Genomic DNA, 22,639 nt, shown 5'->3' with positions numbered 1-22,639 from the left:
TATTAAATGAAGGAGCAGGCTCGAGGGGCCAAATGGCCTACTCCTGCTCCTATTTCTTATGTTAATATGCAACAGTAAAGGAAATAAGCTGAAGCTAAGGTCGGTGGCTGTTAAATCATGCTAAAATCACTGCATCTGAAATAATTGAAGTGTTAAAATAACTGCGATGGCAACAGTAGGCCCATGGTTTATACAAAATCTTCATCAGCTTGGCTCAAGGTAATCTGGTTCAGACCCTGTAATCCAAATCAACATCAATGCAGAGCTCTGCAGAAAGGTAATAAGCAGCTACCTCCCAGCGAGCTGAGCCAGCATTCCTGACCTCCCCGGTCCTGTTTGTTTGAAAATTCTCCCATTGATTACTGTGCATTTACTTCCTCTCTAAAATGTAAGTCTATTCTGGTACATGGTTTGTTTCCTCTGACACATGGGTTAAAATGGCTGACTTTTAAATTCGATACCCAATGTAAAACCTCAAGTTAATGGCTCAGAACATCGCCAGTCCGATCCTGGTAATTCAGACCACAATGCACAATGAGCACAGTAACCAGATATGCAATGCCTGTTGAGGAAGTAAGCTTGTGAAATGAATATTGCACTGCTCTGCACTTCTCTTACATCCCCTGAGCACCCAGAATGCATTTCAGTTCAACGAGCAAGCAGAGCAAGACAGACATACATATGTTTTTTAAAATTGTAATTCATATGATATACCGCAGATCATGACTACAATTGAAGTTGCCTCACCTTGCTGGGATTGTAAATGACAAAAGGTCACTTGCGCTGATGTTTACTTTTTTTGTGGGTAAAAACACCATCTTCTATTTTAAAGTACACCACTGTACTGTACGTAGTAAATAACCAAAATAGAGATGAGGACATTTGTGTTTTGATTCTGTCGAATGTTCTTACATTTTGGTAGGAAGAATAGGGAGGTCCCTTATTACTTGGAGGGTGCGAGTCGAGGTGGGGTAGAGGAACAAAGGGATCTCGGAGTACAAATACACAAATCACTAAAAGTTGCGACACAGGTTAGCAAGGCCATAAAAAGCAAACCAAACACTAGGGATTATTTCTAGGGGTATAGAATTGAAAATTAGGGAAGTTACGTTAAACCTGTAAAGAATCTTGATTAAACCACACTTAGAGTACTGCGTGCAGTTGTGGTCAATATATTATAAAAATGATATAGAGGCACTGAAGAGGGTGCAGAGAAGATTTACAAGGATGATACCAGAAATGTGAAGATATACATATCAGGAAAGGATGAACAGGCTTGAAAAAAGAAAGCTGAAAGGTGACCTAATCGAGGTCTTTAAAATTACAAAAGGCTTTGATAGAGTGGATATAGAAAGAATATTTCCACTTGTGGGTAAGAGCATAACTAGAGGCCATCAATATAAGATAGTCATCAGGAAATCAAATATGGAATTCAGAAGAAACTTCTTTACCCAAAGAGTGGTGAGAATGTGGAACTCGCTAACACAGGGAGTGGTTGAAGTGAATAGTATAGATGCATTTAAGGGGAGACTAGACAAGCACATGAGGGAGAAGAGAATAGAGGGATATGCTGATAGAGTTAGATGAGGAAAGACGGGAGGAGACTCGAGTGGAGTATAATCATCATCATCAGCAGCATAAACGCCGGCATGGACTGGTTGGGCCGAATGGCCTGTTTCTGTGCCGTATAACCTATGTAATATTGCTTTTACTTTATGTTTTATTCAGCTTGCTTTGGAGTATGGGAATCATTCAAAATAAACAAGCAAACTCACCAACAGACACCAACAAACCCACTTGAATTATGCAGGTAAATTGCAAATTCACCAAGTATAACAGTAACTTCACCAAATATGGCACTAAACTTCATACCCACCAATACTGGCCATTAATTTGCAAACCCAGTAAAATATGCCAATCAACTGTAATCTGTATTCTCACCAAAATAATGCAATGTTTAAGTATAATTGATTTTAAACCATGCCCTATTAATAGTTATACTTTTATAAATAAAATCTAACCACGGTGACAACAAAAAGTTTAAAACTCCCAAAAAACTGCAAGTGATAAAAATGACAGCACAGAAGACGGTTGTTGAGACCAGTGCACCTGTGTTGGTCCAAGTTCCACAACTGGATTTAGTTATTCTGATCCCATTTCACTGCCCTTTCCCCCTATCCTTTTATATTCTTCCATTTCAATTACTTATCCAGTTCCCTTTTAAATGATGTTCCAGCCTCTGTCTCAGTAGCCACATATAGTAAAGCAGTCCAGTTCTAATACAATACCCCCTATATGAAAAAAGTTCGAACTTTCCCCTTTCTCCATCTAATCCATCCTGTAGATAAGGCTTTAAACTAAATAGTGGGGGGAAGGTTCAGGTGAACGGAAATTTATAAAGTCAAAGAGAAAGGAGAAGGCAATAGGGGCAAGGATAACCAGAGTGTGACAGGAAGGGACAGAGCATATAAACATAAGAGTGTATCAGAAAGTGGGGTCAGAGTAGGGAAAAATGGTAAAAAGACAAAATTAAAAGCTCTTCATCTGAATGCACACAGCATTCGTAACAAGATAGATGAATTGACGACACAAATAGAAATAAATGGGTATGATCTGATACCCATTACAGAGACGTGGTTGCAAGGTGACCAAGGCTGGGAACTGAATATTCAGGGTATTTGGCATTTCGGAAGGATAGACAGAAAGGAAAAGGAGGTGGGGTACCTCTGTTAATAAAGGATGAGATCAGTGCAGTCGTGAGAAATTATACTGGCACAGAAGATCAAGATGTAGAATCAGTTTGGATGGAGATAAGAAATAATAAGGGAAAGAAGTCACTGGTGGGAGTAGCCTTTCGACCCCGAACAGTAGCTACACTGTTGGGCAGAATATAAATCAAGAAATAATGGAGGCTTGTAAGAAAGGTATTGCAATAATCATGGGCGATTTTAATCTTCATATTGATTGGACAAATCAAATTGGCAAAGGTAGCCTTGAGGAAGAGTTCATTGAATGTATTCAGGATGGTTTCTTAGAGCAATACGTTGTGGAACCAACGAGGGAGCAGGCTATTTTAGATCTGGTAATGTGTAATGACACAGGATTAATTAATGATCTCATAGTAAAGGATCCTCTGGGGAAGAGTGATCATAGCATGTTAGAATTTCAAATTCAGTTTGAGGGTGAGAAAGTTGGTTCTCAAACTAGTGCCCTGAACTTAAATAAAGGCAATTACAAAGGTTTGAAGGCAGAGCTGGCTAAAGTGGACTGGGAAAATAGATTAAAGGGTAAGAGAGTAGATAAGCAGTGGCAGATATTTAAGGAGATATTTCATAACTCTCAGCAAAGTTATATTCCAGTAAGAAATAAAGACTCTAAGAGAAGGATGAGCCATCCACGGCTAAGGAAGTAAAGGAAGGTATCAAATTGAAAACAAAGACATACATTTTTGCCAGAGGATTGGGACATTTTTAGAAACCAGCAAAGGACAACTAAAAAAATAATAAAGAGAGAGAAGTTACGAGAGTAAATTAGCAAGAAATATAAAAATAGACAGCAAGATCTTTTGCAGATATATAAAAAGGAAGAGAGTAGCTAAAGTAAACGATGGTCCCTTAGAAGATGAGACTGGGGAATTAATAATGGGAAACAGGGAAAAGGCAGAGATTTTGAACACATTTTTTAAAAGTTTGAAAACATTAGTGTCTGGCACTAATTTTTCACACTTTTAAAAGTTAGCACCACTCCTGAATTTCTCCCCCGTAACTTTTTGGTGGTAGCCTCCAACTGAACCACATCTGCCACCTATCTGCCCACCTCACCAATCTGCGTTCTACTGCAATCTCTTGCATTCACCCTCACAGTTTGCCATGTCTCACAACTTGGCATCAGCAAGTTGCAATATCATTCCTCTTGTATTCAAGTTAATATAATTTACAAAAACTGAAATACACCAAGCAAAGATTCCAGGGGCACAGAGACCTTTCAATTTGTCACCACCCTTGGCTTTCTGTTCCCTAGACCTCTCTTTATCCTATAGCTACATTGCCTTCAATTAACATTTGCATTAATATTCAAAACGTATACCTATTTATTTAATTCTCCCTCAAAATTCCACTTCTATTTTTTGTAGAAATGTTTCCTTGTACATGAAATCGGGATCCATATAGTAATAATCAGAGTTATGAAGCTGAACTTGAGTTGAGCAGGTATTTCCACTTTGCCATTTTTGCTTTCTGGCTCACTGTGATGATAAAAAAAATTGTTCCTATTGCGTTTAGATTATTCTTCTTAATTATTTTCGCATGTCGCAATAAGTCACGTTGTTCATTCACGACAAGGATTAGGGTGCCTCCAGTGTTCTAACCCATTCAAATCTACCAGATTTCTCAGTCTAGTTGTTTATCTTACACATTTCAGTTCAGAAGGCTGTAGATTTTATGTTTGAGAAATTTGGTAAAATTATTTTTATGCATTTAAGTTTGGTCATAATCTTTCATTCCTCTGTGAAGGCACAAAATAATGAGCAGAATGTGTAACTTCCCAACATCAAAGTGCTGTCCGCATTGTCCGTAAGCCAAGCCACGCGCCACTGCAAGGCTTCATTGCTCACTGCAACACAGCAGCAGGTAAACTGCACATTATGAACATAAGGACATAAGAATTAGGAGCAGGAGTAGGCCATTCGGCCCCTCGAGCCTGCTCCGCCATTCAATGAGACCATGGCTGATGATCTACCTCAACACCACTTTCCTGCACTGTCTCTATACCCCTTAATTCCCTTAATATTCAAAAATCTATCAATCTCGGTCTTAAATATACTCAAAGACTGAGCCTCCACAGTCTCCTGGGATAGAGAATTCCAAAGATTCACCACCCTCTGAGTGTAGAAGTTTCTCCTCATCTCAGTCCTAAATGGCCGACCCTTATTCTGAGACTGTGATCCCTGGTTCTAGACTCTTCAGCCAGAGGAAACATCCTCCTTGCATCTACCTTGTCAAGCCCTGTAAGAATTTTGTGTGTTTCAATGAGATCATCTCTCTTTCTTCTAAACTCTAGAGAATATAGGCCTAGTCTACTCAATCTCTCCTCACAGGACAACCCCATCCCAGGAATCAGTCTGGTGAACCTTCGTTGCACTCCATCTATAGCAAGTATATCCTTCCTTAGGTAAGGAGACCAAAACTGTGCACAATACTCCAGGTGCGGTCTCACCAGGGCCCTATATAATTGCAGTGGCGTCTTTACTCTTATACTCAAATCCTCTTGTAATAAAGGCGAACATACCATTTGCTATCTTAATGCAATTTCTGAATGTTATCTATGACAAGAGACTGACCAAGAAAATTGCAACATAAAGTGCCTTACAGTTAATACTGGGAAAGCTTGAAGTATGAAATTAGAGTACAGATGCTTCCAAGTCAGCACCAACACAGACAACTCACCCCCTTGTTGAGTTTTAACCTGTATTTCAGGTGAATGTGGTCCATCCCCAACAGAAGTGAAAGCCAGTACACGGACAGTGTAGGTTGTCTCTGGAGTCAGATTTGCAATCGTTGTCAGCATACTGTCGTCTACATTGTGCTTCTGCCAGTTATTAATGTGCTGCTGGGAATCCATTGTGTAATAAACCCGGTATCCACGGATCTGACCGTTTGCCTCCTCTGGCTCCTCCCACTGAATTAACATGGTGGTGGTGCTGAGCATGCGTGCCTGCACAGAACGAGGGGGGCTGGAAGGGGCTTGCTCGCCTGTTCGTGTCTCTACTGCTTCACTTGGAGGCCCTTGCCCAATATTGTTCACGGCAATAACTCTGAATTCATAATCTGAATAAGGGCTTAGTCCGCCAACACTATACCGTGTCGTAGCGACCCCGTCAATTTCTTGAAATGGTCCCTCTGAATGTTTGGGCTTGTGTTGTACAATATAGTGAGCCACAGGCTCTGGGTTTCCAGAGTCCCAAGTCAATGTGACACTCGTTGCTGTAGTTTCAGTTACGACAGGGGTGCCTGGGGGTTTTGGCAAAGCTGTAGATAAAAACATGGTGTAAGCACAACTTTGCATAGATCTGTAGATTTGTTAACATTTCCATCCATACTGTTAAATAGCATTCAACCATCCCACAATACAAAATGGCATCATTTGACATCAGAGGTTTAATGCTGGTATTAAACTTCCAAATTTGCATTATACATGGGTGCATTATTTTTAAAAAAGATCAACAACACTTGATTTGAATATATTGGAACATGTAAAGTCCCATTTTGATAGTGGTTTTGCCATGACCATGAATTTCACCTAATGCCGGCTTTAAGATTTTATCTATGCAGTTTATTACTGTAACTAAATTAACCACTGGTGCATTTTATGATTTGCCTTTTGCTCCAGTTTCTCGAGAACAAAATTATACTGCAGTACAATGGATAAGATGTGTATTATGGAAACAGCACACCGTAAGGCTTATTTCAGGTCTACATTTTAAAAAGAAAATTATTATTCACCTTTAACAGTGACCTCAGAAAAGGCTTCTATGACTCCAAGCGTTGACATGGCAACACAGGTATAATTCGCAGACTCTCGGACGTTGCTGAGCTCCAGAACGTTTCGTCCAATTGGCATGTCATCTTCAGGAGTCAAGTCTTCTGCTCCCAGCATCCATTTCACATAAGGCATTGGAGAACCCACAGCGACACAGGTGATATTGACACTTCCACCAGGCATGATCTCGTGGCTTGTCGGAGGGATAGAAAATCTTGGTGGGACTCGCCGAACTGTAACAAAACACAAAAAGGTAATAACATGTACAAAAAGAGCACTTTTTCCACATACTATATGCACTACATGCATTCTACAGATATCCATTTCAACACCGAGCTATATTACACACTTGACTTTAAACACAAACCAGTAGATTAAAAAAAAATTGAATTATTATTATTTACAGTATTTTTCAATTATGTTTGCATCAGTTCTAATCATACACAAGTTTAGATCAAACCTATCAGGTTCCCACATTGTACTAAACTACAGACTAACAATACACAAACACCATGCAGAAGATATATTAATAAATATGCACAGAAGAAAGAACTGGAGGATCAACAGCATGCTTGAGTTGAGTACAAAACCAACTTCAATGCTGCGTACTTCCAGTTGATGTGAGTAAATGTGCTTGACCACATTGTCACATCAGAGCCCCGGTACACGTCATCTACAGTACATTGAAAGTGCAACTCGTTTGCTCTCAGACTCAGTCAAAGTGGATGCAGCCTCAAGACCTCACACTAACATGTAAACATATATGCACATTAGAAAACAAGGCAAAGCCTGGTACTTTAACTGGGTCTGGTCATGCAAGCAAGCATATGGTTGACTGTAATATACCACCATGCCGAAGACAATTAGAAAGGGGTGGGGCGGAGGGAGAGGGAAACATTAACAAAATAAAACAGAACTGAAAAGAACAAATAAAGAATAGTTGAAAATATAGTCCAAGATCTAAGTGGGAGAGGAAGAGGAAGGAAGTGAGCAGGAGCATATTAGAATATGCTAGTACTGTAGTATTACACCTTACATCTAAGGTAGGAAAAGCCAGGACAAGAAGCAAGGTTTCACTAACAGCATTCGATATGGACTAAGCAGTCACATTAAGCAGAAGCTAGTGCAAGCTACATTAACCAGTTAGGGTTATTTGCACTCAGTGTTACTGCAAATAAGTCATGTAGTCAACTGAAACATTTAGCACATAAAGCACAATTTACAAGACTGGACCACATACAGGGAACACAAGACTGAAAGTTTGAGAAAGCGTTATGTCAGTGTTCCTGCTTAGTATATTCAATAAGCTTTGCTCAAATGCCTGCGTCGTTGCTTTGAACTCGGCGACGTATGCAACATTGTAGGTTGAGCCTGCTTCGTAATTCACTGGCACAGGCCAAAAAGAACGTTCAAACCAGACAAAATATTTGAAAAGAAACATTTGCACAGAAATGTGCTATTAAATTATTAACTATAATCCTCTCCCCAAATTGAATTTTTTTTGTAATACTCAAGAGCTGTTTAGAAAAAATTGCTGCAAGGATTTTTTGCAGTGACCCATTATGACCTTGTGAGCAATGAGGGTTGGCAGCATGGGTAAAAGAGCAAGCAATTTTTAGACAAAGAGCACACGCTACAAAAAAAAGCAGGAAGCAGCCAATATTAATATAGAATTTGCAGTACAAGATGATTTAATCTTTTTTCTATAGAAAACGGAAACGGAACCAGAAGAAGTCTACTTATACATGCTTCTGAAAGCTTTGTACTACAAAGCACAACACTCTGAATTGAGTCCATCTCTCTGAGCAACAGGCATCAGTGAGAATAACAGAGCAGGAACACTGACCAGTTTAGCTTGCCATGCTTCCCAGCGCACATTCGCTCCCCAAACATGCACCACTGTCTGAACCCATTAGCTCACAAGCACCAGCAGCCATGACCAGAGCATTATAGAAGACATAACATTAATCAAAGGCCACAATGCAGCTACATTCATTTCAGATTTTTTTCTGGTTATTTCAATCAATATTTCTTAAGGTGGGTAAAAAGTAAAAAACACACCAACCTTCTCGCAGCTCTGAGGGATGTAGGGGGTTTGATGCAGAACACAATGAAATGAGGAAAGGAGAGAAACAAGGGAAACACAGAGAGAGTAAAAAGGCCGTATCAAGGCTTGCAACTGCTACTAGTACATTTTATCTAGCTCTGATTAAGCCTTCCTACCTCAACTTCCAAAATCATCATTTATTTGATGTTATGATGGTGTCAAGAGCTACAACTAGCGTCATTTTGAAATTTTCAGTCCATTTGATGAAACAATCCGTTCATCCTTCCTAATGCTGCAGAGAGTTTATGCTATTATCTAGAAGTCAAGATTACTTGACTTTCTGGATAATTTGCAATCATAAAGCCCTCTGCTGTTAAAAGAACAGAACAGGAAATAAAGGCAGTGGAGAAAGATTCCAAGAAGAAGCTAGTTTTAGCCTAGGAGCACCTACACTGCAGTAATGAGCTCAAAGCTGTTATATTCATTCTGAATTTTGTTTTGTTGCTTTGTAATTCGTATTAAAGTTATATGTTTGCATCATCTCCTAAACAATCCTCAATTACACTACTTATGTGGAAAAAAATAGTACTGAAAAAGTTCATTGTGATTATTTCAAGGATTTGACAAATGTGACAAGTGGAGAGACACTCAGGTTGAAATGATCAAAGGAGACTTGAGTCGACGGTGTCTAAAACCACGTTCTGACTTTGTGTCCTAATTTCAGTATCTTGTAACAATTCAGGCTGAAAACAAGACAGCTTTCAAACCCAGTTCATTACTGGAGTGGCAGGGATTTTTGCAGGTTTCTCCGCAGTAAATAAAGAAGGAAAAGAAAAAAGAATCAATTGTGCTCTGCTGGATTTTATTTGTGAAGGCAGTGTTTACACACTTATTATCTCCACCCTGTTGCACCTCAGGATTGAAGTGCATATATACACACACACACATACCCCAGTGCTTGGAGTTATTTGTTGCTGATTAGTAGCACACCAAGCAATCAAGTCATGAAACAGTTAAATGAAAGAAAAATCATACAAAATAAATGTAAAGCACAGATTTAAATTAATGCAAGAAAACAGAAGTTAAAAGGTAAAAAATATATATATACTTACAAACCCATCACACAGGATAGATTGGGCTCAAGCGGGCTGGTGTTTAATCATTGTACCTTCTAATTGTATTAGATTTTTTTTGCAGCTAATAAGTCAGCTAGAGTAGATCCTTCTGTTCCCTAGTGCAGTAACTGTTTACATTTAGATATGCTCCCAATGCCCTGAGTCTTTCTGAATAGTGGATGCCAGGGTTTTGTTTTTCCTACCTCTCACATATAGATTGGCAGGGGCAGAATAACGTGTACCAGCACTGTTGGTTGCCACACACTCATATTTCCCTTGGTCTGATTCCTCACTGTTCTCTATTTGGAGGGCACCTGTATGGGAGAGAAAAACAAATGTGCACAGAACACAGTTAAGGGAATGTCTTCTTTTCATTATAGTTCTTCTATTCATTATTTTTTTTTCCAAATCCTTTCAACATCATGAAAGGACTTGTCTGCGAAGTTCCATTCAGCGTCGAGTCATTGCTTGGCTAGGGTGAACAGACAGAGTGGATGTGATGGGTAAGTTAGTGAAAGACGGATTTCACACCATCAAAACCAGCAGGAGAATGTTTATTTATTTATTTTTTCACAACGAAATCCTGCTCTGGGCAATTCACTGGTCAATGGATGGGTGAGGTTGCTTCAAAGGAGCATGGCTTTGGGTAAAATAAAAGAAGTTAACATTAAAAAAGTCACCACAAAGATTCGGAATTGTCGAAAAAGGCAGACACATTCTCAAGAAACACTTTCTTCAAAGTTCAGTCAAAAATGTGCAGCAAAAACACAAAAAGCTGCTCAAAGCGAAAAAAAAAGAATTTTGGTTAGTTAGGCATTATCTCTCAAAATACTGTTCAAAAGACCTTTTAAAAAGTAACTCTTGCTACACATGCAACCTTGTAGGACATAAATGTAATTATTGTGCAACTTACAATCTTTCAGACCCTTTTGCTGAAAAATAAAAATACATAAGAGTAAATTGGATCAGTAAAGAAAAATTCACACTTTGTCTTATTGTAAAATGGTGGCCCGAGCCAATTGGAAAGAGCAACCAACCTCTGCCGCAGGACCCTCTAGGGCCCCAAGACACGAAAAAATCCACCAGTGGGATTAGTAGCTTAGTGTCTGCCCACAAAATGCAAGAAAAAAAAATCCAAAATTATTGTCTTTGTTTGCGCGATGTGTTAAAAAGGAAAAAACGTAGTGGTACCATCTTCACCATGCCTCAAAACGCTCACTGGGTGCTTCCGGCTTGCGAGTCTTGAAGAAGGAGGTCGCTTGAAAAACTCGAACGCGCAAATCCGTGAAAAAGTTTTTGAAGGAGAAAAAAAGTGTAACTGGATAAGGAAAGTTTGAAAAGTGCTGGTTTGAAGAAGGGGAAAAGAAAAAGTGAAGAAAAATGACAAAACTCGTTCCTTGAGGGGGAGGGTAAAAAACTGACAAAAAAAAATAATTATTCCAAAGTCTTTTTGCAGATGCTCCACAGACCATGTGATCTTGTGGTCAAGATCAAGAACAGCTACGCAGGTCACGTTTGAGAAAGGGAAGTGGGGGTGGGGTGGGGTGGGGGGGGGGGGGGAAGTTTACCCTGAGTTTCTAATAGTACAAAAAAGAGGGACAAATGATACGCTGTGACTGAATATGGACAAAGGACAATGATATGCAGTATCTAAGCATATCAGAAACAAAAATCCTTTACATCCAAAACAAAAAAAACAGACACAACAGGAACATCATTGAACAGAAAACGAACTGGACAAAGCAAAACAGGAAAGAATGGACATCTTTACGTGACAAACATGAGAGATATGAAAGGACAGAAGAAATGAAGAGGATCAATTCTGTGAACGTTAGTTCAGCATTCTTACCTCGTATTGGTGTACCACCTGGGTGGATAATATGAATGCAAATAAGATTAGAAAGAAGAAGCATTAGTACGAGAAGAAGGAGTCTAGGGCTTTGGAAGATAAAATCAAATTAGATTTACAGAATAAAGGTCTAGAAAGAAGCTGAATTACTGTATTGGTAAACAGGATTATATTAGATAGTATTAGGTTAGTAAAGCAAGTTGTACCATAAGGACAATGTCCACTGTTGGCGACATTGCCTTTGCCAGAGTAGAAATTGACAGTGAAGTGTTAGGAGATTGGTCACAAGGGTTCGATACATAGTGTTTGACAGCCTAGAACCCTTAACATATTTAAAACTGTTTAAGCAAATATCGGAAACACTGTAGGCTCAGTGGATATAACTATTACCGTTTAGGTTGGATTATGGTATCTACTCAACTACATCTAAGTGAAGTTTGTGTATCAAATCTTTTTTTTTTAGACAGGTGTATCTTACGGCTGATAACACTTTTTTTTTGTGGAAGTGTGTGCCACTACGGGGAGATCCAGTGACTACACTAACTGTTAGTAAAATGCATGCCATGCATTTTAATCTGAGTATGGAATTAGTGGGGGTGAAGTGCGCTTCAGAACTAAGCACTTACCAAAGGATTCTGGAGATTTAACACGGAAAGAAGAAAGACAGCATAAAAATATTATTATATTCCTTATAATTTGGCACAAGTTTTCAGAATTAAAGCTTTAAAACTATAATCATCTACTTGACAGATGAAAATTAATCTTAATTCACATTAACAGGTTAATTTACACAATTCTGCTGACAACAAGCAAAAGAGGCAGTTAACAAGACGACTTAAACATCACAGGACAGGTCAAAGCTGAGAATCCTGGTAACACAGGTGATCAAACATCTCAGTATAGAAAGATATAGTTACTAATGTGAATGCAAACAAGTTCTTACAAGACTATCAGTGGACACTAGCCAATGTTTAGCACGTTACTTAATCAATTTAGGATCAGATAAAGCTCATCTATTAGCTACAGCAAAAGAAGAAACTAGGGGAGATGGTAAAGAATATTAAAGGTATTCAAAGGGGGGTGCCATGGTCAAAGATAGCAGAAAAAGCTAGAGTCTACATGAAAAGCAGGCTTCTGTAGATCCTGATATTTAGTCTGGAAGGCTTTAGTGCGCAAACACTACTGTGGCTAAATGGAAAAATGCTTCAGCAGCAAAAAAATAAACACCAACTTTAATCAGTCGCCAAAGATCTCATTGTACACTAAGGTGTGGAAAAAAGTACTGTACACTTTGTCAATGAAAGGGAACAAAACAGCTGTCTATTCTTTGTTAGGTTAAAAATGTAGAGAAGACAGAACAAAATACAGTTTCTTGGTTTTAGTTTTGTTTAGTTTGAAGATTGGTTTTAAAAGGTTTAAAACCATTTGGTTCTCCTTGCACTTCTGAATGAAGCCCAATGTTTTGAACTTAATCAGTAAAAAAAAAAGAAAAAAGAAACAAAAAGAGAAAATGGATCTGTTAAGTACTGCGAAAGCAGTAAAAAAAAATCATCAAAAATACAGTCACAGCAGTGAGCAATATGGAATTAACAGAAGCTGCACACACACAGACACTGGAACAAGCTATGACAACATCACAGACATGGACAACACACCAAAGTACACATAAAGAGGATAGGAATAGAAAAATATTACCTATAAAACAAATCTACCACGTGATAACAGTAACAAGACCCTACCTGACCGTAGCTGTTTGATGCGTCCATTAGTGCTGCTTGTATCAACAGGTAAGAAGTCTTTGAACCAAGTAATTTCTGGATCTGGGTTACCACTTGCTGCACACAACATGGTAGCTGTGCGTGTTCGTTCTACCACCTTCAACTGAGGGCCCATGTCTATCGTGGGATAACCCATAGGAAGCTGATCCTCTGAAAGAAAGGACAATACAAGAAACACACACATAAGAATTAATAATCAGCTGCACAAAATATTGCCAAAGTGCTCTGGTCAATGTCGGACCACAACCCGAGTTGAATATCACTTCAATAATATTTTAATATGTATTATATAAAATCATCCATGTATGAGCTGATTAGTCAAATAGGCAACTCATCTCTAGCCCTGTGTAATCTCTGATTAGGACCCCTGAAAACCTTTGATCCTACCGCATAAACGGAAACCCATGAGACTATGAAGAGACACAAAGATGCAGCACGTGGACAGGGACAACTAAAAGTTTTCTAAATAGGGTTTCAGTGTTATACAATGAACTTTGACTGCAATAAGTTACACAAATTGGTGCTGTCCATAAAAATGGAAACAAGCAGAGAACAATTTTCATTTTAATACTGCTAAATATATTGCTCAATGTTACCATCAAACCATTATTAAATTGGCCAGAAAAGTGCAGATTGATGTTTTAAGCTTTAAACAATCTAACCGAGAGTCAGGTAGGAGAATTGCTCCCTGAACACTCTGCGTGGCCTCTCTTCATTCTCAAGTCATGCTATATTCCAAAGGGAATTCCTACTAGTGCATCCATGTCTGACAGCAGAATCCTTGAAGTCAGGAAAAAGTCCTTCAGCACCTGCCACACTGCTCCCTGTAGGCTTTTGCAATTTGAAACAACTATGGAAAGCACCAAACGCTTGTTATCATCATCATAGGCAGTCCCTCGGAATCAAGGAAGACTTACTTCCACTCATGTTAAGAGTTCTTAGGTGGCTGCACAGTCCAATATGAAAACCACAGTCTCTGTCACAGGGGGGGCAGATAGTCGTTGAGGGAAGGAGTGGGTGGGACAGGTTTGCCGCACGCTCTTTCCGCTGCCTGCGCTTGATTTCTGCATGCTCTCGGCGACGAGACTCGAGGTGCTCAGCACCCTCCCGGATGCGCTTCCTCCACTTAGGGTGGTCTTTGGCCAGGGTCTCCCAGGTGTTAGTGGGGATGTTGCACTTTATCAGGGAGGCTTTGAGGGTGTCCTTACACAAGAACATAAGCAATAGGAGCAGGAGTAGGCCATGCGGTCTTTGAACCTGCTCCGCCATTTAATACGATCATGGCTGATCCGATCATGGACTCATGTCCACTTCCCTGCCTGCTCTCCATAATCCCTTATTCCCTTATCATTTAAGAAACTGTCTATTTCTGTCTTAAATTTATTCAGTGTCCCAGCTTCCACAGCTCTCTGAGGCAGTGAATTCCACAGATCCACAACCCTCAGAAGAAATTTCTCCTCATCTCAGTTTTTAATGGGCGGCCCCTTATTCTAAGATTATGCCCTCTAGTTCTAGTCTCCCCTATCAGTGGAAACATCCTCTCTGCATCCACCTTGTCAAGCCCCCTCATAATGTTATACATTTCGATAAAATCACCTCTCATTCTTCTAGAAACATAGAAACATAGAAAATAGGTGCAGGAGTAGGCCATTCGGCCCTTCTAGCCTGCACCGCCATTCAATGAGTTCATGGCTGAACATTCAACTTCAGTACCCCATTCCTGCTTTCTCGCCATACCCCTTGATCCCCCTAGCAGTAAGGACCTCATCTAACTCCTTTTTGAATATATTTAGTGAATTGGCCTCAACAACTTTCTGTGGTAGAGAATTCCACAGGTTCACCACTCTCTGGGTGAAGAAGTTCCTCCGCATCTCGGTCCTAAATGGCTTACCCCTTATCCTTAGACTGTGACCCCTGGTTCTGGACTTCCCCAACATTGGGAACATTCTTCCTGCATCTAACCTGTCTAACCCCGTCAGAATTTTATATGTTTCTATGAGGTCCCCTCTCATTCTTCTGAACTCCAGTGAATACAAGCCCAGTTGATCCAGTCTTTCTTGATAGGTCAGTCCCGCCATCCCGGGAATCAGTCTGGTGAACCTTCGCTGCACTCCCTCAATAGCAAGAATGTCCTTCCTCAGGTTAGGAGACCAAAACTGTACACAATACTCCAGGTGTGGCCTCACCAATGCCCTGTACAACTGTAGCAACACCTCCCTGCCCCTGTACTCAAATCCCCTTGCTATGAAGGCCAACATGCCATTTGCTTTCTTAACCGCCTGCTGCACCTGCATGCCAACCTTCAATGACTGATGTACCATGATACCCAGGTCTCTTTGCACCTCCCCTTTTCCTAATCTGTCACCATTCAGATAATAGTCTGTCTCTCTGTTTTTACCACCAAATAAGTAGTGAATTCCAATAAGTAGTGAATTCCAATAAGTAGTGGCCCAACCTACTCAACCTTTCCTCATAAGTCAACCCCCTCATTCTGGAATCAACCTTGTGGACCTTCTCTGAACTGCCTCCAAAGCAACTATATCCTTTTGTAAATATGGAAACCAAAACTGCACGCAGTATTCCAATACCCTGTACAATTGTAGCAAGACTTCCCTGCTTTTATACTCCATCCCCTTTGCAATAAAGGCCAAGATTCCATTGGCCTTCCTGATCACTTGCTGTACCTGCATACTAATCTTTTGTGTTTCATGCACAAGTACCCCCAGGTCCCACTGTACTGCAGCACTTTGCAATCTTTCTCCATTTAAATAATAACTTGCTCTTTGATTTTTTCTGCCAAAGTGCATAACCTCACACTTTCCAACATTATACTTCATCTGCCAAATTTTTGCCCACTCACTTAGCCTGTGTATGTCCTTTTGCAGATTTTTTGTCTTCTCCTCACACATTGCTTTTCCTCTCATCTTTGTATCATCAGCAAACTTGGCTACGTTAAACTTGGTCCCTTCCTCCAAGTCATTAATATAGATTGTAAATAGTGTTTCGCACTGATCCCTGTGACACCCCACTGGTTACTGATTGCCAACCCTTGTAACGTTTCCGCTGCCCACCTTTGGCTCGTTTGTCATGAAGGAGTTCCGAGTAGAGCGCCTGCTTTGGGAGTTTAGTGTCTGGCATGCGAATTATGTGGCCTGCCCAGTGGAGCTGATCAAGTGTGGTCAGTGCTTCGAAGCAAACACTTGTACAATCGTATCAACAGCAGGAAGAAATCAACCAGTAGCTACAATGTAAGTAGTTGATGATTCCTTTAAATATCGCTGCTGGGGGTTCCTTTCTGCTGTTGAACGTGTGCTCAGCTGCATGAGGTTACGAGAGGGCGTTAAGCTCCAAAATGGGGTCAAATCAGCATGTGACAACGTCATGATCTGCCTGCTCGGCATACTTCCAGCAGACGCTTACTGCATGCACCAACGGAATCACCAGCATAGCATCTGCCACGATTCACCCCAGAAGTGGGCTCGTGCCGTGGACGTCATTTTGGATCTCTAAGGCAACTCGTAGCACCCAGAAAATGGCACTAACAATCCCAATTTTGCACCAAGCATCTCCAGCACTGACTTGTTTTTCAGTACCTGCACCATTACCTGCGGAGCCCCCAAAGATTGATCCCAGGCACCCTCCTCTTCCTATCTAGATATTCCCCCTTGGTGACATAATCTAAAGACATGGGATTAAATACCACATGTACACTGACGACACACGCCTCTACCTCTCCACCACTTCTGTCGACCCCTACACTGTCTGTGTTGTCAGATTGTTGTCCGAAATCCAATCTTGGATGTGCGCCAATTTCCTCCAGTTAAATTGAAGCCATCATCTTTGACACAAGCATTTCAAGATCTTAGCATTCGCTGATAACATTTTCAAATCTAACAATTATCACAAGTGTTCAAACAATAAATGAACAAGAGGAACTGGGAACTGCACCATTTTGGCTAATTTAACACAAAAAAATAATAAATAATGCAAATCAGGGGCAAAACAGAAACATCTTGTAACATTCAGCTGCGAGATGACATTTTCTCCTCAAGATAAAAGCTTCTCCAATGAAGAGTATTACCAGGATGCTGTGGTCATTTTATCTCGGCTCGCAACAATAAACGCTACTTGTAATCATCACTTTTTGAAAACCTGAAGGGCTCACCTTGAGAATAACTGACAAGGTTTAACTTGTACCACACTTAAATGGATTCATGTGACCTATACTTTCCTCCGCTAGTGTAGTTTTATTTATGAAAAATCACTCAAGAACTAGTTTTGTTTTTCTTAATCATATGAGTACAACAAAGATAACGGGGTCGAAATTGCCACGCACCCTGTTTGGGGATGGTAACATTCCAGGTCTAGGACTTTTACCGCCTGGGCAGGAAGTCCCGCCCCCGGCATGCAATTGGGCTTTGCGGCCCTCAAACAAGGTGGAGCGCTGTCTCAGGTGCACCACCTCATTAGAGGGGCGCTCCTGGGGCGGCAGCGCGGCACTGAGTCTAGCTGCACGCTGAAGAGATCAGTGCTATGTGACATAGCGCTGATGCGCTACAACACCTCTCCCCTTCAGTTAAAGGGGAGGGCAGTTGCGCACTCTGCAGGCCCTTTGGTGGCTTCTACTGAGCCATTAGGGATGCGCTCAATGGGGCCAGTGGCCCAGCACCCATAAGGTTGTGAACGCTGCACAATGGCGGCTCGCTCGAGGCCATGGCCGCCATTGTCGGGCCGACCGACAACATAAAATAGCGGCCCGGGATGCACAAGGTCTTCCCATTAAGTGGCGCCCCAGGCGGATGTCAGCAACCTGCAAAGCTGTTTCCCCCACGGGCCACAAAGGGGTCGGCACGCATGGCGATGATGCCTGTTGCGCGCAGGTCCAGGGCATTAACCTCGGGGCGCGGCGCTACCAGCAAATCGCCCCCAAAATCTCAGGGGCAATTTCGCCTGAGGCACTACAGTCGCCCGCCACCGGGTAAAAAGGCCATTGTGGCTCGTTAGGGCGCAAAAAAAGGGCAACTTCAGCCCTGCACATCAAATGAGTGTTTACAAAGGCTTTTCTAAAATAAGGACAATTCCATTAATGCCCTCCTCCTTTTTCACAGATCCTCTTTGTACTCATTTGCTTTAAATTTTCATGAGAAACATCATTATGGAGTAGACTCATACTTCAGCCATGGTTTATTTCCATTGAGTCTGAGAGCCAGTCACGACAAAATGATAGCCATTTTGTAGGATTACAATACAAGTAAAAGTATAATTACAAGATTACAATTTGCAAACAGAAACATTATCTGGGTTAAACAATGTTCAACTATATATAGTTATCTTATTAAAATGAATGTATGGGTGGATGCTTATGTTGACATAGGTGGCTGATGTGCAACGGCCACCACACATTAACAAAATCCACGCACAAGCATCTTCCACCCTACACTATGTAGTTCAGGACCTGGAATATTAGGTCCTTCATTGAAACACCTGTGAACTCATCCTTTTTTGATGTGGAAGCAAGTCATCCTTGTTTCGAGGGCCTGCCTATGATGATGACATCGGTTGAACAGGCTTTGTAAAGCATCTGTAGCTACCCCAGCGAGGTAGGACGTTGTTTATAAGCCTAGTTCAGATTCCACATGATCGAGCTCTTAAAGACATGCACACAGCTCTCCTCCCAACCATTACCATTCAAATATTTGGAGCACACGAGAGGGAGCGTTTTAGACAATAAACATTTAAATCAAGTTAGTTTAGAAAGTGCTCATGACTCCCAATGGACCCACCAAAGTCTTTTTTTTTTAGAAACCAAATTTAAAGCTGCACTTAAGTTTACTACTTCAGGAAGGATGTTCCGGCCTTGGAGAGAGTGCACAGGTGATTTACAAGAATGGTACCAGGGATGAGGGACTGCGGCTATGTGGAGAGACTGGAGAAGCTGGGATTGTTCTCCTGATAGGAGAGAAGGTTAATGGAAGATTTAATTGAGGTGTTCAAAATGATGAAGGGTTTTGATAGCGTAGATAGGAATAAACGGTTTCCACTGGTAGGAGGGTCGGTAACCTGAGGGAACAGATTTAAGATAATTGGCACAAAATTCAGCAGAAAATTAGAAAAAAAGATTTTATGCAGCGAGTTTGTTTATAATCTGAAATCCACTGCCTGAAAGATGGAGGAAGCAGATTTAATAATAACTTTCAAAAGGCAATTGGATATATACTTGAAAAGGACAAATTTGTAGGGCTATGGCGAAAGAGCAGGAGTGGGAATAATTGGATAGCTCTACCAAAGAGCCAGCACAGACACGATGGGCCGAATGGCCTCCTTCTGTGTTGTATGATTCTACAGGATGCCAAACCTGAGCAGTGTGAGATTGTCTCCTCCAGGGGGTCTCATTCACTTCTCTCCCTGTCAGCGTGGGATCCAGCTCCAGTAATATCGAAACTTTATTGATGTTAAATGCATCAAAACAAACAAGAGGTCCCATCAATTTATAAATGATACAGAATGCTAATTGGTTGACAGAGTACCAATGGGTACAACAATTCACCTCAAAATGCCCATTTGTGGACAGACAGCTGCAATTAAGTATAAGTGCTGTATTATCAAGGTTTGCAAATTCGAGCACTAATTTGTGCCTCAGTGTGAACATAATGCAATTATGTTGATAAAGGATTAAACATCACCTGGAAAATAAAATATGGGTTTATGAGGTAAATAAAAATATAAAAGAATCATTTTGTTCAGCCCATCATTATTGCTCATTACCTCACTGGGAAGGTATCGAAGAATCTTATTAGGTTTTAATAATCTTTCATGCTAAATTAGCAATTCATTTATCAACAATTTAAATATGCATTGACCTTCACAATGCCATCAAGCTCACTCATTAATGGAAGCCCATAAGGGCATGATACCAAGGCATCTGTGACATTTTAGAAGGATTAATACTTAGTTTAGCGACATCATCATCAACAGTTTTGTATTTACAACTTCAAAGCTTGCTTTTCCCTTTTTATAAACAAATAACTAATAATGCACCATTCCTTTTTTGATGCAAAGAATAATAAAATATATAGTGGGGGAGTGGGGTGCTGAAAGATCATGCTCCTTCTGGTGTACTTCCATCGTTAGTGGAAGTGAGGCGGAATGGCTGTCAAGTGAATATGCCGGGTCCCAACCTTCCCCGCTGCTTTCCATGGGCTTTGTTTGGACCTGAATCTACATCTACCCTGTATAATGTATTTGCTTCATAGGTTCTTTGCTTAAGAAATCATAGCAACACATTGCTATTAAGAACGAGTTGGTTTATTAACAAAGGTTTAACAATCACACTGCACATTACCAGTTCATCCACTAGGCTCGCAACTGCATCCTCATCGTGGATGACCTAGACCCAATTGACTGGGGTTTTATTGAATCTTGTGAACATCACGTGACTGGCTAAGCTACTCACAATGCAACAGCTCCACAAACCTGTGAACATACTCACAGATGCATATATTACAGGTACGTGCAACATTTTTCTGGGCAAGGCCCTCAAACCCACTCCTCCCAAGAGCAGGCAGGCTCCAACTGGAATTGCCCACCTGCTCCAATTAGTGTGTTATTTTTCTGTCAATATCATTCACTGGAGTCATTGACAAAAAGCAGAAACTCCCACTGCCTAAAGCATGTGTTTGTCGTGTTAGAAATGTGTCAGACACATGTTTGGATCTGTACTTGATGAAGTAAATACAGGTAGTGCTGCTATTTGATGCTTCTTTTTAAGTCCTCAAATAACCTGTTTACACTCTTTATTGGGCCTTACACCATCGGAGGCCATTAGGTCCATCATGCCTATTTCCGCTCTGACAGAACCTTCCAATTAATCCCACTTCCCTGCTCTTTCCCCAGAGCTCTGCAAATTTTTCCACTTCAAGTATTTCATAGAATCATAGAATGGTTACAGCACAGAAAGAGGCCATTCGGCCCATCAAGCCTGTGCCGCTCTCTGCAGGAGCACTTCAGCCAGTCCCACTCGCCCACCCTTTCCCCGTAGCTCTGCAAATGTTTTTCCTTCAGGTACGTACCCAATTCCCTTTTGAAAGCCACGACTGAGTCTACCTCCACCACTCTTTCAGGCAGTGTATTCCAGATCCTAGTCACTCACTTCGTAAAAAAGTTTTTCTTCGTGTTGCCTTTGGTTCTTTTGCCAATCACCTTGAATCTGTGTCCTCTGGTTCTCGACCCTTCCACCAATGGGAACAGTTTCTCTCAATCGACTCTCAACCCCTCATGATTTTGAACACCTCTGTCAAATCTCCTCTCAACTTTTTCTGCTCCAAGGAGAACAACCCCAGCTTCTCCAGTCTATCCACGTAACTGAAGTACCTCATCCCTGGAATCATTCTCGTAAATCTTTTCTGCACCCTCTCCAAGGCCTTCACATCCTTTCTGAAGCCCAGTGCCCAGAATTTATCCACTTCCCTTTTGAAAGTTATAATTGAATCTGCTTCCACCACCATTTCAGGCAGTTCATTCCAGATCACAACAACTCGATGCGTAATATAAAATGTCCTTATGTCGCCTTTGCTTTTGCCAATTATCTTAAATCTGTGTCTTCAGGTTACTGACCCTTCTGTCACTGGAAACAGTTTCTCTTTATTTACTCTATGAAAACACTTCATAATTTTGAACACCTCTATCAAATCTCCCCTTAACCTTCTCTGCTCTAAGGAGAACAACCCCAGCTTCTCCAGACTCTCCACTTAACCAAAGTCTTTCATCTCTAGTACCATTCTACCAAATCACCTCCACACCCACTCTAATGCCTTGACATCCTTCCTAAAGTGTGGCACCCAGAAGTGATCACAATACTCCAGCTGGGACCGAACCAGTGTTTTATAAAGGTTTAGCTTCCTTGCTTTTGTACTCTATGCCTCTGTTTAAAAAGCCAAAGATCCTGTTTACCTTATTGCGGTTTGTCCTGCCACCTTCAAAGCCTTGTAAACAAACACAAGGTCTCTCTGTTCCTGTACCTGCTTTAAAATGGTACCATTTAGTTTATATCCTAAATGAATCATTTCACACTTCTCTGCATTAAATTTCATCTGCCTGTGTCTGCCCATTTCATTAGTCTGTCTATGTCCTTCTGAAGTCTGTTACTATCCTCTTCACTGTTCACAGGTGCAGCGCCGTTCCGGATTTCAGGTTTTTCCGGACTTTCGATTTGTTTCTGAGCCCAGGTTCGGGTATTTCTGGATTTTGGAATGTCAGAAAGGGGGGGGATTCTCGCCGAAGGAGCTGTTCAGGCCATCCAGCCCCACCAAGGATG

At 40.9% G+C, this 22,639-nt stretch overlaps 1 protein-coding gene across 10 annotated transcripts in view; it reads right to left on the bottom strand.

Moving 5' to 3' along the window:
- LOC139270224 (receptor-type tyrosine-protein phosphatase delta-like) overlaps positions 1-22,639 on the bottom strand; it is a 2,930,110-nt gene that overhangs the window by 241,757 nt on the left and 2,665,714 nt on the right. For all 10 annotated transcript variants that reach the window (XM_070888421.1, XM_070888423.1, XM_070888432.1 and 7 more), the window contains 4 exons: positions 13,288-13,476; positions 9,903-10,013; positions 6,501-6,770; positions 5,445-6,026 (listed from right to left, as the gene is read on the bottom strand). In XM_070888421.1, the coding sequence (XP_070744522.1) occupies positions 5,445-6,026; positions 6,501-6,770; positions 9,903-10,013; positions 13,288-13,476 (1,152 nt within the window). The remainder of the gene's footprint in view (positions 1-5,444; positions 6,027-6,500; positions 6,771-9,902; positions 10,014-13,287; positions 13,477-22,639) is intronic.

The sequence above is a fragment of the Pristiophorus japonicus genome, chromosome 1, assembly GCF_044704955.1.
Source record: "Pristiophorus japonicus isolate sPriJap1 chromosome 1, sPriJap1.hap1, whole genome shotgun sequence".
Lineage (NCBI taxonomy): Eukaryota > Metazoa > Chordata > Chondrichthyes > Pristiophoridae > Pristiophorus > Pristiophorus japonicus.
This window is presented reverse-complemented; position numbering and strand designations above follow the sequence as displayed.